General features: G+C 35.2%; 1 protein-coding gene across 2 annotated transcripts in view; it reads right to left on the reverse strand.

The window, feature by feature from the left end:
- dmrt1 (doublesex and mab-3 related transcription factor 1) overlaps positions 1 to 17,817 on the reverse strand; it is a 40,406-nt gene that overhangs the window by 623 nt on the left and 21,966 nt on the right. For both annotated transcript variants that reach the window (XM_088629041.1, XM_088629042.1), the window contains exons 4-5: positions 14,758 to 14,929; positions 1 to 391 (exon numbers count right to left, since the gene is read on the reverse strand). The exon at positions 1 to 391 is cut by the window's left edge and continues 623 nt beyond it. In XM_088629041.1, the coding sequence (XP_088485167.1) occupies positions 240 to 391; positions 14,758 to 14,929 (324 nt within the window). In that variant the 3' untranslated portion in view covers positions 1 to 239. The remainder of the gene's footprint in view (positions 392 to 14,757; positions 14,930 to 17,817) is intronic.

The raw sequence follows: 17,817 nt of genomic DNA on the forward strand, positions 1-17,817 counted from the left end.
TACAATAATGGAGACAATATCTACTTTCATGCATTCATCTGTCAAAGGCAGACCTAAACAAACAAGAGAACTCTCAAAAGGACTTCTGTACTGTAACAGGCAACAAGGCAACATGCTGAATGAAGTTTATTTAAACAACCTGCTACAATGATTTACGACTTTTCCAGATCAAAGAGATGAGGGTTCCAGATAACTCCAGTTCAGAACTGTGGTAGCTCTCCTGGCTACAACCTCACACATCACTTGCTGGCTCCCTCTAGGATGGAATCCGCTGTAAAGGCACCAGACTCTGAGCTGGTCTCACACTCTTGTTTGGCATTTTCAGAGCCCATCAGTGAGCTGTTGGACAGGTAGGTCAGCCCCATATCCTGGCTAGTGGATGGCAGAAAAACTTTCAAAAGAGAAAACAAACAAGGCAGATGTTTTAATTTGAAATGTTTTTTTTTACAATCCAATTACAAAATCCCGTAATTTTGCTTGATTACTTTTTACATGACAACATATTAAAAATTAAATACAGGCGTTTTTTTAGCTGCAGTATTTCAGCATCAGCGTTTAGCTCAGTATTGATATGCAGATGAGAAACAAAAAAGGAAATGCAGTATCTTTAATGTAAATTGCTTACCATAAACCTTAAAATGACTAGGCAAAAAAAAGAAACCTCTGCCTTACCTTTTATTAGGAAAATGGATCTTACCTTTCATTTACTCATTGCTATACTTTTGACCTTGACAATCAAACCATCTTAGAAAGTGGATGAGACCATGTATACTGTAAGCTACAACTAGTATTACTCACAAAGTAGTGACTATGCACACTGTATGAATGACTATCTCAGCAAGTGATGCAACTCTGGACCTTGTTAAATGCAAATACTGTGGATTTAACTGTATGAGTCACAACTGTTAAATAACGTTCAATGGAGTGAGACAGGTCTTTCTAAAGAGTGTTCCTCATCAAAAATAAGACTTTGAGGTAAAGATTCAGTTATTCAGTTAGTCTAAGATGCTCTGATTGTTCTGTAGTACGAGTTGGAAATTAAAGCTTGAGTTAAAAGCATCCTTATATGCTCTTAGCAACACTGGTTTTCCTTCTGTCCTTCCTTCATCAGCTGTTTTCTAATCACTGTTGCAGATATAAAGAAAACAAATATTCCTTCCTCAATGCTGTCCGACATTCCAAATCTAGATGTCAGCAACCATCTACATACAGTAACTGAACGAGCAACTGCTGAAAAAGCACTAAAAATAACAAAAAAAGGCAAGATGAGTTCCAGAAAAAAAATCATTTAAAGACACAGGAATACTCTGCATTGAGAAAATACAATTTTCAAATACAGGCTTCAATCAATGTGACTTGCTAGGTTACTGAATGTCAAATTTGTTAATTGAAAACTGAAAGCAGGCTTTACAATATGGTACAGGAAATACTGGCACAATATCAAAGTATAGGACCTAGACTACAAATATGACCCTAGGTGCAAATTTTGTCTGTAATAGTTAATTAACAGTCGGTGAAAACAAATTTCAGATAAATTTAATGCAGTTAACAGACAATTTTTAAATATTCATTGACAAGAAATCTTATAGATCTTATAGAAAATGTAACTAATTACTTCTACAAAATGATACTACTGTATATTCTAGTCAGTAGATGGAATACCAACTGAGCACAGGTCCTAACACTTAGTGTCTTGAAACATAATTAAACTGGTGTTGTTCCACAGAACTCTGCTGCCACTAACACTGAACTATGAATAAAAAAACCTGAGGGAATTTAGAACTGTCAGGCTAGGTACAATATTACTGAAAATGATAACCTAATACAGCTACTGTCTTATACTGTACGTGTACCATTATTGTGGATAAAAAGCCCATTTTAGAGACCTAAAATAATCTCTCCAAATTTTTTAAAGAAAACAAGTTAAAAAACAGTTATTCCTTTTAACAAAAATACAAAACAATCACATGTTTGGTCAGAATCTTTCCTATGAGTAACTAAGTGAAGCAAAAAAACTTGTTAAATATAATTTTATCATACTAAAAGCTTTTTAGTCAAGTGCAGATTCTTTCAAAGCATCTAGATTTTACAGGAGGGACTTTTCTGGTGGTAGTGGGTTTACCTGAAAAACTAAGCCTCATAAATAAACGTAACATAAAAACAGAATTGTTTTAAATTTACAAATGGGAGTCACAACTGGATAACAAATGCAACTGTTTCAGGCTATCGTGAAAAATGTCAGCTCTTAAAACCTAGCAGCACAATTGCTTTGCAGAGAACCATTTTACAGTAAAATCTATTTATTAAAAAGGCAATTCCTGCATCACGTCAGTGCCTTTACCAGCTCAATTCATTATGGATATGAGAACAAAAAATATTACTGTGTTAAAATTGTCTATGAAGTTACAAGTCAAGGAAGATACATGAACCCAATTCCAAGGATCCTGGCCTTTGTGACCCTGAGCAAATATCAGCTGAGTTCAAATCCACCCACAGGCCCCTTTTGCTCCTGTCTGCCATGGATGTAATTAAGGAGCAACTGTGGTGGGTAATTTTTCTCCTCATTAACTTTCTGATTGGTTTCTGCCTCAGGATTCTGCCAGACTGCAGTTTGTCACCAATTCCAAATGGGCAATCGTTAATACTAATGTTTGTGTAACTAACTGTATGGGCTTTTCATGGCTTCTTGTACAGCAATAACAGTGAAAGACTAGATTAGCCATCCTGTGTTAATTCACACTGTATTCATCAAGAAGAAATCTATGATGTAATTAGCAAAATGCATTGGTAGCCATGTTGTTAAGTCATTTGTTGGAAGCTAAATCACAGCAGGCTGTATACTCTGCTGACATGTTAAGTGTCACTGCTTATTGTGTTTGATTATCTGCACTGTACAATTTAATACAGATTACTGTCAAGGGGTTCAATGGCATGAAAAATAGCATTTTCTTATGCTGTATTTCTTTTTTTTCTGTGACATTCTGAACTTTCTGGACAGTGAAAGAAATCCTACACAAATCATAAAAAGCTACATGTACTGTATGTGTAATCTGAAACTAGCATTTCTAGTAATATTCCTTCAAATACTAGAATGACTAAATTATGATATTATCACTTAATGTGATTGCAAGACAATTTTAGTTTATAAGGTTATTAAATGAAACTACAAAATATTTACAGAAACATTTAAAAATACATTTTTAAAATTTTTTTTTCCACTTATTTCCCCTTATCACAAAGTCTTATATAAATTTATAAGATACATTTCTGATTTTCAAAGACCATACTCAGTCTAATGTAAAGAAGTGATAGATGACAGAGAGATCGATCAGGAAATCTTTCATGTTGAAGTACAGAAAAGTATGAGACAAAGAAGCCTGCTAGCATGTTGAAGTGAGAACAATTCTTTGTGACCAATAGTTTAAATAATTATGTGTTTCTTATTAAAACACTACAGAAACAAGAGAAGGCTTTATTTTTGACATTCAAAAGAAGCAATTTCCACTGATGAACTTTTGCCCTTTTCAGGTTATTCCGATTATCTTAAATTTCCAAACTATTAAACTGTCTTTGTGTGGTTTTCGGGGGGTGATGGGGGGTGGACAAGCCTCAATAATTTCTGGCATTATGAACAAGGAACAAAGGCACAGATGTGAAAGGAGATCGTAATTCAGCCTGATCTATTGTGGATTAGCTCTTTCTTGTTCAGTTCATACCTGCACTTCTAGTGACAAGGGGCTCAGGAGGGGTTTTAGATAACACTTTCCATATGAAACAAATAAAATAATGTCAAAAGACACACGTATTGCACATATGTATACTAATACATGTGGATACATGAGACTGAAAGTACATGTAGTTTTATTCTTGTTTTAACAATATGAAAAACAAAAGCACTCCCTGCACACTGTATTACACAAAACTCAATTTACTGCTAAAAAGGCCAAAAGAATCAGCTTTCTGGTATAAAAAGTGAGTTTTATACTCCACAAAGTGCAGATGCCTTCTTTTTCACTTTGATATATTACTCCTACACGGTTCTTAAGAGTTTAATTAAGTGGGCAGATGTTATCATTTTTGATTGTTTTAAAAATGTAAATGTGAAGTTGTAGATAATAATACTATACGTTTCTTGTTACTATCAATTATTTTAATACGAGATTTCAGCTGTTTGCGGACATTGAGGTTAAACAGTCTGATAAAAAAAGCAATTCTAAAAGGAATTAAAAGAATTCATCAATGTTGGTGAATATACAAATATACTTTATATCAGAGTTGTTTTACCTGCTTACCATTACTTAACCGAAGAACAGTCCTGGACCAATCAAGTGTTCACCAAGAATGACAATAATGTCTGCTTTAATCATTTCAACAGTGGCAGAGCTTAATGATGCAGAAAAATAAGTCATACAATGACAGAGGCCAGTGCCTGAAACTGACTGAGACGATTGCCTTGTTGATGTTGTTAAAGCAAAAGCCAATGCATATTCAAACTATTTTTTAAAGCAGCACTTTCTAGAGAGGATTTCTAAAGCATTTTTTTAACGGTTCAAATCAGTTAATTTAATGCTCCTGAGAAAGATTATGCTCTATTAGATGTGACAAGTTGTATCTCAAAAAATTATTTGCAGCATTACACATGACTGAATAAAGTTTCTGGGTTAATTTTCAGTTTGTGTGAAACAGACTACTATTTTTAATTAAATCGCCAAATCTTTAAAATTATGACAACTATTAATTGCAGACATAAACAAACAATAAGCTGACAAGTTCGAGAAAGTATAAAAATAAGTGGTTACTTCAGAGAACCTGATTAGTAATCCTAGCCCCTAGGTTCAGACTTGCCTATATTATTGTTAGGTACTGTAGTACTTGCATAAGCAAAATTAAAGCGTATGAAGTCACGTGCTCATTACTGATTATATACAAGAAAGTTCTAGAATCTGAAATCAACAGACTTAATGTAATCTTCTCTGCAGCATTTCAAAACAGATTTTTATAGAATTTCCATGCAGCAGACTTGCATAATTTTCCTAGAGAGAAATGTGATTTGCTATGAACTGTTATGAAACACTGCTTAGGCACTTCTAAGGAGTAGAACTGGTAAATATAAGGTATATCATTAGCAATGTTCAGCAAAGTTCCTTTTGGAAACTGCATTGCAGTGCACTGCAGTGCTGAGGCTGCTAAGGAATACTACTCAGGGAAAGTCCGGTTCAATCTCAGTCAAAATTTGAGACATTGCTTTTGAGTACAGTGTCTCAGTTGTGAGTTATCTATTTCTATAACACTACTTTTATAAAAATCTAATATTAGGGGAGTCCTAGGAATTTAGAAGGAGACAAAATAAAGAGTATGAGGGTAAGAATACCAGCAGTCAGAAAAGGAAAATGGCTGAAAAAAAGCGTATAATACTAGAACTCCAAAAATGCTCTTCATACAAGGAGACACCCTGTCCTATCCTCCAAATTAAAACATTTGTCCCTGATAACCTTTTAACAAAGACCTAAATTTAAGGGCTCACTTGCCCATTTGGTAGGGATCAGACCCTAATGAACACTGAAATGGCAATTCAAAATCTATAAATCCTATTTGTGTAACAAGGACTCCCAAATGTATCTTCTTAAACTAATAGAATGTCCACAAAGTAACAGATTATAACACACTTGTAACTACTGCTAAATCCATCAGCTTAAATTGAAAGGATTCTGATGAAGAAAAATGTATGTTGCTTGAGTATGCTCCTTGTACATGTTTTTAGATATATTTTTATACAGGATAAAGAAGTATTGGCTTCCTTCCATTGTATTCTTCACCTCTGGGTACAAGTCACTGCTCTTTAAATACAAGACAGGGGGCACTTATGTCCCTATTACAGTACCATTAGAGAGTGTGCCCAGTAGCCTGTGGTCAGTTGACAAGAAGAATCACAGAAAGGTCAGAGGGTAATTAAACAGCTAATGACCTCTGGTCCTTTATTGTTAGTTAATCTACCCAGAATGAAACTGAGTCATTCACAAGATTAGTGCTACCCCTTTAAATCAATACTACTAATAATGACCCCACAAATTCCCCCAAAAGTCTTATATTTTCTTCAATTTTGAAGATAGTTGAAAAATAACATGAATCAGATGCTGACCTGTGATAAATAACCAGTTGTTAGTTGTTATTTTCAGAATTAAGAAAAGAGCTGTCCCATCAATGCTGTATTGTGTTGAAGTGAACAAATTAAAAAACATTATGTAACAAACATCACATATTTGGTCTTAATTTAAAAAACAAAACTCCTTTCCCTTGCACAGACTGGTGGTGGATACTTCCTATAAATAATTAGATATATTCCTGAACCTAAAGGCGAGAAACAGACTTGAACCTCTGTTCTAGTCAATCACATAGGAAGGATGACACTTTTACACAAGGAAAAGGTGAAGGTGCTGCAGTTATTAGATCGAATAAGTCATGAGCAGAGGTCACAGCAACCCACAGTCAATCCCACAAACTTGCCAGGAGGCAGGACTACACCCTTCATGTGAGTAAGCCTATCACAAGTGCACACACATATACTTAGAGACACCAATTAGCCAAGCCAGCATGTCTTTGGAAAATGGTTGGAAATCAAAGCACCCAAATGAAACAAAGATGAAAAGAGGGTGAATCCGCAAATTTTACACAGAAGATACCCCAATCCAGGATAGAACTGAAGACCCAAGGATAGATAGATAAGACTTTATTGATCCCGAAGGGAAATTGATGTAAATAATGTAAATAATAAGGTAACAATACTAACCACCATTCCAATATGTTGTCCAGGAATAACATTCATTTCTCTAAATTGTGCAAAATGAAAAGAAGATCAATGCTCAAAGTTACAGGAGGAAAATGTTACAAATAAATGTAAGCGGTTAACTTGATACACTCATTTCTGTCCTCTTTTCAATAATACATTTAATTATTTTTATTACAGTCCACCTCTAAATTTGGACATATTGGAGGTTGAGGACACACATAAAACACAAGCCCTTGTCTTGTTAATATCTTGCACAGCTGCAGGCAAAGCCTAATAGAGATGTTGTACAAGACATTACAAGAGAGCTTGTGCCTGCAGCAACCAATTATGCTGGTATTTAACCAATCTATAGCTGTAGTAGAAAGCACTTAAGTGTGGCAGTCAGGAGTGTAAGACAGGATGACACTGAGGAGCTACTTATCTGTCCCCTGCAGCTCTAGAAACATCTTTGTTAAGGTACAAATTAAGCAAGAGGCACCCCACAGGCTGTTTATGCTCTGGTGAGCCAAAGACAGCTGCTTATTCTCTTATCTTCAGCAACAGATTTACAATCAATTCACCAACCAAAACCTTGTGAGGGACCAGCAGCACAACATCAAGGGAACACTGTACGATGGCATGGTTTAGAATTTTTTTTGCAAACACATTATGTATATATGTTGAAATATAGCTGACTGCAGTCATCAAATTTCAAAAGTCTTAACCATCAGCAGAAGACATGATATTTTCTAGATTTCACAAATAAAAACACGGTAATAATTTTGAATAAAGGAGTGCACAGATGTTTTGTCCCCATGTTTCAATATGGAATAGGCTTCAGGTTGCTGTAACCCTCACCAGGAGTAGCTCTGCATTCTTACAATGAATGGCTGGTTTTACTATCAATTTCCAAATATCTTTCTCTTTTATATCCATTAAATTGAAATTGAAAGTGACTTTTCAAACCAATGTGCACCTAACACTTGAGGAACACATATACCTATATATATAAGGAATAAATAATACCTTATTTGTGACTTCTATTAATCCATTTTCTAACCACTTTATCCATTGAATCCTGACCAGGTCTAGTGCAAGTGTTCACATTACTCCTATCCTGGAGTCCTTGCACTGGCTTCCTGTCAAATTCCGCGTAGACTTTAAAATCCTCATGCTCACCTATAAGGCTCTGCATGGGTTGGCACCTCAGTACCTGTCTGAACTATTATCACCCTACTCCCCACCTTGCAACCTTCGCTCTTCTAATTCTGCTCTCCTTACTGTCCCCCAAGGCTGTCTACATTGTATCGGTGACAGGGCCTTCTCCTGTTATGCCCCCAAGCTCTGGAACTCTCTCCCCAAGGATATCAGAGAGTCACCTTCTCTAAACACCTTCAAATCCAGACTCATAACCCTCTTCTTCAGGAAAAGCCTTTACTTAACTGGTTCCATTCTTCACCCCCCTGCTTTTCTTAGTACCACCATTCACGGTCTCCTCTATATATTGTAATCGTGTTTTATCTTGTGTATTCTTCTTATTTATTGTTGTTGTCATCCTGTAAAGTGCTTTGAGAAGCCACCTTTAAAGGTGCTATAGAAATTAAAGTTTATTATTATTATTATTATTATTATTATTATTATTATTATTATTATAATATTATTGACCCTGGACCCTAGTCCATTGCAGGGCACATACATACATCATAAGTGTGCACCTACACCAGTGCCAATTTTTCCAGAAGCCAAATAACCCACCAATATTAATTTTTATTGTGGGAAGAAACCACAGCACCTGGAGGAAACCCATACAAACACATGGAGAACATACCAGCTCCATGCAGATAGCAGTCCAGGTCTGGAATTGAACCCAGAGCTACAAGGCAGGAATGCAAACCACTGTGCCACCATGCCACTTTTTGCACTACTTTAGTACAATAACAGTCTTATGCAGTAATGTTATAGAAGGGCAGCACCCCTGATGTACTATGTAATATTATACCATTTCCTTTTGGACTTAGGCAGTACAATGCTCAGGTGTGCTGTTAATTGTCTTGGAAGAAGAATGCCCAATTTGTTTCTTTCAATCCCATGAAGGCTGAACAGGTTCTTTATATATTGTAATTACTGTTCTTTAGAAGTGTTTATGATGCAAACCTCTATGTATAAAGTACTACATTCAGTAACATGACCAAATAAAAAAACCAGGATCTCTGTAAACATACTTAAATTATTCAAATATGTTAAAAAAGGTTTAAGTGGTAATTATTTAATATATTGTGACTTAAATAGAACAGGCAAAAAAGTTAAATATTTTATAAATGCACATCAGGAAGTTTAAAATCTTTTTTGTGCAGAAAACTGCACATTAATTGGACAAAATCTCACAAATAATGAAGTTTACTTACCATTTTAAAAAGAGATTAACATTAGTATTAAAATTAAATATATCTTTTGGTTTTGAAAGAAAAAATGCTTGTGGTCAAAAAATAAAGAGGGAACTGTTTTGAAAAGTTTTCAGAGCATAATGCAAATATATAATTCTAAAAGTAAAAGGCCCACTCACAAGGCCTGTAAATTATATTAAGGTAGTATTTGGGCCAATAACATTTTTCAGGATATTTTGAGCCACCTGATTCTCACTTTATATTCAGTTGTGGTCAAGAATGGACCCAAAAGCCTTGACATTCTGCACACTTAGGAGCAAAGCCAGGACCAGAAATTTACAGTTTGTTTGGAGTGAACCAACTGGTTCTGATGAAAGAAAACTAACTCTGAACACTCGCAAAAAACAAAGCTGTCTCATATAACACTAAAATTCCAACATAACTCAATCTGGGCATCTCATCTGGTGTGAACTGCACTCATTCCCAGTGTAAACCCTGGCGAGCTGCGCAGTGATATACTGTAATGTCACATCCCAATCTGGATTTACAGTAAAGGGCTGCTGACGAGCTTCAGAGCCGTAAACACTGCGGAGAGGTGTATTTCACACTGAGCTGGTTTTTATGAAGAACACTTCACCGCCCTGCCATGCTGCCACAATGATGGATGGTGAAAGACGCATGACAAGCTTCATCATTGTTTGTAAATCTTAACTGTTCCTGCTCACTAACTCCAGAGGCAATTTTCAAAGACAGCGGCCAACAGAAGGACAGCGTCGCACTCCTGAAGGTTATTTGCCCTGTATTTGGCCAACTGATGACTTGCAATGAGAAAAAATAAATGTGGCACGCCTTCAAAGCTAGGCAGCAGGAGACTTTAAAATGTTAACGGTTCTGCGCCACAGAGGTACACTCCATCCTCATTACAGGAGTCACTGCTGTCTTCCAGTTAATATTCAATGTAATAGTAAGAATCAAAGCAAAGACATTACCAGCAGCAAATCAGACATGTTTAAATAAATTAGTGATGAAAAGCAGCATGACCATGGATATTCTAAACATGCAAATTATATTAGGGATTTTATATGCTCAAATCAAACAAGATGTACTGATAACTGCATCTATATAAAGCAAAAGGATATTGCAATTTTTGTTTGATTGAATTAAGCTGTGAAACAATTACTGTAAAATACTCGGCTGACACAAGAGGACGTAAGTCTTCCTCTAAAGAAGAGAGTATGATAAACTTGCATAGTGTATCACAAGTACTTAGGGATGTAGACACTGTACCTATGTACAGGATCTTCAATTATTGTTAATGTTTGTAATTAATTCATATCTCTTAGCAACAACATACATCGAATTACATTTGTTTGCTCATGTTTCTTAAAAGTTTTCAATCTGCATTAAATATTGCAAAATGACAAGATTGTCATCTCCTATCACTCAAACTGGGCTTTACTAATAAAGTCAAAAACTGTTTTAACAGAAAACAAATAGCTGAGGCTTTAAAAAAATGGTGGATGCTCATAACATAGAAATATTGTAAATCCTAAGTTTGTCTAGAACATCCGAGACAGAGACATGTGCACTGCAGTGCTTACAGGGGGTAGTTTTTAGAATTAACATATGCAATGCCAGTAGTCATAAAAATGTTTTACAGTTGTGCCACTGATCTTTGATTAGCATACCTAAAAATGACACAAAATACTAACATTTAATGAGAAACAAAAATGTGGTGGATATGGAAGAGATGGCAGTGAAAGTTTAGATTCGTCCCAGAAATGTTTTACTGGTGCCAAGCCAAGTGATGTAGGAAGTATTGCAAAGCAGTGGGTATTATAAGCACAATCAATCCATATATCTTGTCTTGTTGGATGGTGAGTAAAACTCCATGACATTTACCTACAGCTTCAACATGCCAGATAAAAGAACTGTAGGTTTCACCTATCCCATACATGTGATTGACAGGACTAGTATTAACTATCACCTATTCTAATTTAAAAGAACATTACATGATTTAGCATGCTTATCCAGTGTCCAGTGCTCTTTAAAGTACCTCTTGTAATTTATTTGCCTTTTTAATCTTTCTTGCAACACTTCTTTTCAAAAGAGGTACTGTATCAGATCAAACTTAAAATGTTACAAAAGCCTGTATTTGTTCTTCCTAGCTTATCTAAAACAATCCAAAGAAAGAATATCCTTTATAGAAAATAGGAAGAATATCCTTTCAGACATTTAATCTTCGTTCTGATCTGGTAATTGGGCTTTGGAATAAATAAAAAATAAAATTCTTTAAAACTCCTGCAGTGAAAGTGAATTGTTCACCATTTTTAATAAATTAATCAATTTAATTTAATCGATCAATAATTTGGATCCTAATCTCTTAGAGAAGTGGAAAAGTATAGTGGTTTGCGTATTTAGAAAGAATTTATGAAGAATGTCTGTCATCACTTCATATTTGTCTCCCTAATTGACAATTAGGGACAACTGTGTCAACGAACATTCATTTCTCAGTTTTATTAAGTTACAAACCAATATTCCAACATAAAAATTACTTTTACTAGAAGAAAATGCTTATGACAACTTTTTGGTGTCTTACTGCACTTTCTCCTGCTGCTGTCATACTGCCCATACTGCATGCCCACTCACCAAGCTAGACACTTGCATGTTCCTGGGCCAGAGGATTACTTTTACAAACAAACATTTCAAACAGGAACACTAAGTACAGTACAAACCTGCTGAAGAACATTGGAAAAAAATGTACTGGAGTAAAACAACCATGACACTGAAATTTAGATTTGGATCGCAGGAGACCAGCAAGTACCAAGATAAAGGCGGTGTACTGGCAGTACACTATTAATCTGTATTTAGTATTATCAAATCCCTGACAATTGTTTAAACTAAAGAAATGTGAACCTTCTAAAAGAAACCTACAGTGCAAGTGAATTCTGAACTTCTATGTTCACTATTTTAATTTTAATCAATCAATAATTTTAATCTCTTGAAAGGAAAGGCCTTGTGGCTCTTGAAGGCCAAGAGTCTACAGGTTTCATTTAAACTCTGCTCTGAACCAAAACATATAACCCACAGTAGCTTATTGCCTGCATAATTGGAACAGTTTAAGAACTTCTCCCATTTCAGGTTTTGCTTTAAAAATATATAGAAAACCTACAGATAAACTAAACCTTCAGGACCAGTATTCAAACAGAACTGCTTAGGAAACTTCAAAAATTAAAGTGACAAAAACCTTGCAAGTATTTAACAATTACACAATTCTAATTCTGAAAAGTAGATTTCCTATTTCTGAAACGTTTTGTTAAATGTGGTTAGCCCTAACTATCAAACTCACATTTACAGAATTAAATATTTATGAGAGTTTCTACAAACAGTGTTTTTAAGTAATAAAATAATTATCTGTGGTTACATACACCATAGACAATCCGCAATATTAAAGTAATTATAGAAGATTACTTATTATAGAAGATTACTAAGCATACACTGTAAACTTTAAAGCTTATGTTGAGTGGTTTTTTACATCTACCCAATTTTATAACACACTGTAGCACATGAATAACGTGTTAAAGTGTCCCAGAACTGTAATTTCAGGTTCACTGCCCTCCAAAAGAATTGGGACAAAAATCTAAAATAGTATTTTTCATGAAATTGAAATTCACATAAAACAAATAATTCTGAGTCAGAGTTGAGAAGGTCACCTTTTATTTTTAATTTAATTTTTGCAACCGAAAGATATGTTGTGCTCAGTCCAGTGTTCAGTGTTGTGGGACACTTAAACCAAATTAAAGAAGTGAAAATGTCAGTATTTTGATGCAAATCCTTTGCTTACAATAACTGCATGAAGCCTCCATTACACTAACATCACCAGACTGTTTCTTCACTTGAGATGCTTTTGCCAGACTTGAACTGCAGCCTCTGTAAGTTGTTGTCTGTGGGTCAGGCTTTCTGCCTTCAGTCTCCTTTTGAACAAATGAAATGCATGCTCAATTGGATTCAGCTCTGGTGATTGACTTGGCAAGTTGAAAATATTCCACTTTTTCCTGTCTGATGAACTCCTGCGTTAAGCGTGTGGTATGTTTTGGGTCATTGTCCGGCTGCATAATGAACTGCCGCCCAATAAATCTGGTGCCATTTTTTTCTTACAATTGCAGACAAGATCTTTGTGTATATCTCTGAATTCATCCTATTGCTGCCATCTTCAGTTAAGTCATCAATAAAGACCATTGAGCTTGTTGCAGAAGCAGCCATACATGGCCAAGCCATGATACTCCCTCCACCATGCTGTACTGAAGAACTGGTGTTCTTATTGGCTGTTCCTGTTTTTCTCCACACTTTAGCCTTTCCGTTACTTTGACAGATGTTTATTTTGGTCTCAGCTGTCCATAAAACCTTGTTCCAGAACCCCTGTAGCTCATCTCGGTATTTTTTTGCAAATTCTAGTCAAGCCCTTCAGCCTCTAAATTTTTCTTGGTGAAGCCTTCTGTAGATTGTGGTACTTGAGATTTGCACCCCCATACCCTCAAAATACCCAAAAGTAAAAGAGGATATTCTCTGCTTTTGTCAAATATCCTGAGCATACAGCTATGATGGGCTAATATAGACTTTTGGCCCAGTACTTTGGAGGACACTGTATGTCTATTATTTCCTATAATATACATTTCAAATTCCTTAAATTCATGAACTGAAGCCAATCAAATAATCTCTTGCTCTTCGAATCGTACTGCCTGTACCTCTCTTGTTGAAAAAAGCTTGGCTCTTATTTTAACTATGGGGTGGGGGCATCCTTCCCAGAAAACAGCTTATCTCTATTAGTGATAGGGTGTAGCTACACAAGGTCACTGCTTGCTTTACCCCTGTTAAAACGTTCCTCAGTACACAAAGATATTGTTGACAGCTGGAGAAAAGTATAGTGTAATACGTCAACCACCTTATTTTTGTTCAGAAAATATCTTTCTAAATTTGTTCTTATAATGATAGAATTTCAGGGGAGCAAGGACACGACCAAATATCTTCATACTGTAAGCACAATTTGTGCAACAAACAAAACATGCAATTCTAATGCTACTCATTGCTGTGTTATTTGTTTGGTCACTGACAACATAATCTAACTTATGCACTAGTCAATGCCAAGCTTATAAACTGCTTACGGAGTTCTGACTAGACCACCCTGTATTTGAGTATTTTCATGTTGTAATGATTCATGTCGAGCCGTCCTGACAAAGTGGGGGGTACCCTCATTGTGAAACAAAAGAAAATCAACAAGGGAAAATCATAAGCAGAGACCAGCAGGTGACAAGCTTCAAGTTCCAAAGAGTATTCTCTCTATATAAAGGCACCAATGATGATTATTAAAAACTGAATTAAGGTATTGTACCCAGTGGAATTTCTACTATAAAATATTGTATAAGATATTAATCAATGCTTCTTTAAATTCAGGAAGAGTAGTATAAATAGCATCAGTAATGTCTTATTTTTACAGCACCCATGAGTTTACTGTACAGCTCCTCCAGATGTACTCTCCTGTACTCTTGAGACAATCTTGATAAAAATTTATGGGCCTTTGAGAGCATCAATGTAAAGTGCAGCACTTACTGTTTGACTTTGGCTCCGAGATTGTGGAGTTCTCTTCCAGGGTGAAAACTGAAGGCACGCAGGCTGTGTTCCCAAATCCTTGGCTCAGGTAGGAAGCTGCTGAGTAATATGAGTGCATCCGATACTGGGGACCCATGTTATGACTGGGAAGGCGATTCTCGCCATTTTGCATCTGTACAGAAAACCAGGAGACAAAGGCAAATCCTTAGTTAAATTCTGAACAATGCTCTGTGAACATGCTTTGAACTAGGTCAGATACATGCCCTCTGCCTTCAATCACTTTCACTCACAGACGAAATGCTGTACTTGAGGGATCTGTGAATTTTAAACTGGGCATTAATGCAGGGGGCATTAAGTGGGATTTTAATTTGAATCAGACACCTCAACATCATTGATTATTTATCATTAAATACCATTACCACTACTTCAAACAGTCTTATAATCAGTCTTGAGCTTCAAACAATTTATACAATATATAAAATACTAAAAAAGTAAAAAAAAAGATGTTTTGGGGTAAATGGGTGAAATGGTTTCCAAGATGAAAATCTTGAAACTGTGGTGAATCACCACCAACTGTGGTGAAACATCAAAGTGTATTCACTTTAAATATTTTTAGGGTCAGGTCTGTTGGATGCATGTAATAAATGAGAGATTACTAACTTACCTTAAGTCAAATGTTGCATGCGACTTTCCTTGGCTTGGGTTATGGCATATTCTTGCAGTGTACTCCATTTAAAAGGTCTAAAGTGAACTTACCCCGAATAATATTTAAATAAATAGCCACAAACACTTGTAGTACAACTTCTATAATCCTTAGAAAAAAATTCAAACAAACCACTTATATAGCACAGCTGGAGATAGACGTTTTTAGACCTTGACTTACATAGTACTAATAACAGAAAAATCTCAAAATCATCCAAAATGATTTTAAAATTAAAATACATTTAAATTATTGTTATCCAAGACAACCATTAAAAAGCAATTTGCTTAACTACCTCAGTCTTTGTTTTTTTACTTGATATGTGAAATTAAAATTGTTAAGATTCCTCTAAGTGCATTTCAATTTATCTTATAATCATTTTCAGATATATTTAAATTGATGTAAAACATATTATTAACTAGACTTAAAGATATCAATATCTCACATTTATTTCTAGATGACAACACATCTTGAAGAGATAAAATAGATATCTCAACATCAACTAATGACATCTCAGATTCATTTTGCAACATCACAAAATAACTTTCTCTTCATTTACAGTGCTCTCAAAATGTCTTCCTTTCTATTCTGACAGTTTCAATGGACCTATGGGTCAAAGTAACCTGTTTCAAAGACCACAGATATTCACAGATATTTCTTACAGATATATAGAAAGATGAACTGACAAGGTTTACTATGTAGATGCACTTGGAACTAAAATCTATTTTGGTATTTTGGTTAAATATATCCTGTGTTTAAACGTATTAGTTCTTAATCCATTACACAACCTTATGTATCAAGATTATGTATCAAGTTGTTTACTAGCACACATGTACTGTAGAATATAATTTTTGAGATGGACCCTCTGTGGAGTTTTTCAGATGGTTGAGATATCTCTGTAGTATCTGAGATTATAAAATTTTGAATTTTTAAAGTAGCACACAATACTAATAACTGAATTAAAATTAATAACTGAAAAAAAAAACTTTCACTGCTCTACTTCCTACCTACCTGAAGGTTTCTTATCTGGCACCATCAACTGTCTGGATAATGTACGCCACCCTTATATTTTCATTTTCTACCTGCATTACACCAGGTTTCTTCCAATGTATTCTAAGTCTAAAGATGCATGCTTAGATAAACGTAAACCAGTAGACACGCATATTCAGCATATCACCGTCAATTTGTGCTCCCTTTTACTAATTAAAAAAATGAACTGCTTATAAAGAATGGGGTCATTTAACTGATACTCCAACTGTCCTCTCCAAAAAAATCTGAATTATGTCACTTAATAAAAGAATGAAGTATTGCCCCACTAAGAGATAACAGAATAGGAAACAGACTAAAAATGTTTCAACACAAAATAGATTTGCACATCTCTGAAAAAAAGACCTGGTTCATACAGAAAAAATTGGTTCTTTTCTTTTAAATGTGGAATAATAAAGTATTTTTTTGCTTTTGTTTTGCAATTAATTCACCTCACTCAGTGTAACACTACAACTATGAATATTAAACATAACATCTGCAAATGACACACCCTGGACCAAAGTGTTAGAACGGGGTAGAAAGTCACTTTACATAAGACGTCTGTAATGGTTTAGTTCCAAGTTATCACACCCCACGCCTGTAGTAACTATGAGGGTACTGTAGCTGACTCTGTTTGGGATGCCTTTCCAGGATGTCACAACAAGTTCAGAGACGCTGCTGAATAGGATAATCTATAGATATTTCTCTTCTGGCAGCATATGGGAAGGACACATGCATATTTTAAAATGAATGTGACAACAAGGCAGCAAGAAAATTCTTATTTATGTAGCTGCTCTTTCAGTCTGTGCTAGCCTCCTTGTCATTTTACTATGCCCACACTCAAGCTTGTTCTAAATAGTAATAATACCCATTACTTATCATGGGACAACACCAAGGAAGCTAACAACATTCTTGATTATCTCGTGAGTCTTACTGTGAGCACTGGATGATCTGAGAAGGTCAGGAACAAACACTTGACTGCATCCATTGCAACAGTCATCTGTGCCAATAAAACTATGCATGTTTGTTGTTGTTTAGAAGAGAAAGACAGGTTAGTGTAAGGACACTTAAAAAGAGTCTAACAATTAGTTATTGTTAGAGTAGACATGCGTTTTACACGGTAGTTAGGATCCTGACATAACCTGTGTACTCACAATTGTGTATAATCAAAACACCCAACTTAGTCCATCCTATTCCCTCCCTTAAACAAGTAAAATCAATTATAAGTGTATGTATACAGTCCAAAGTGTTATGAAGACAGTTATGTAACAAATACATTACTGCACAGTGTACAAAACAGATTAAATAAACTTCAATAATAAAAAGCAGGGAAC

Source organism: Lepisosteus platostomus, chromosome 4 (assembly GCF_059453375.1).
Source record: "Lepisosteus platostomus isolate fLepPlt1 chromosome 4, fLepPlt1.hap1, whole genome shotgun sequence".
Lineage (NCBI taxonomy): Eukaryota > Metazoa > Chordata > Actinopteri > Semionotiformes > Lepisosteidae > Lepisosteus > Lepisosteus platostomus.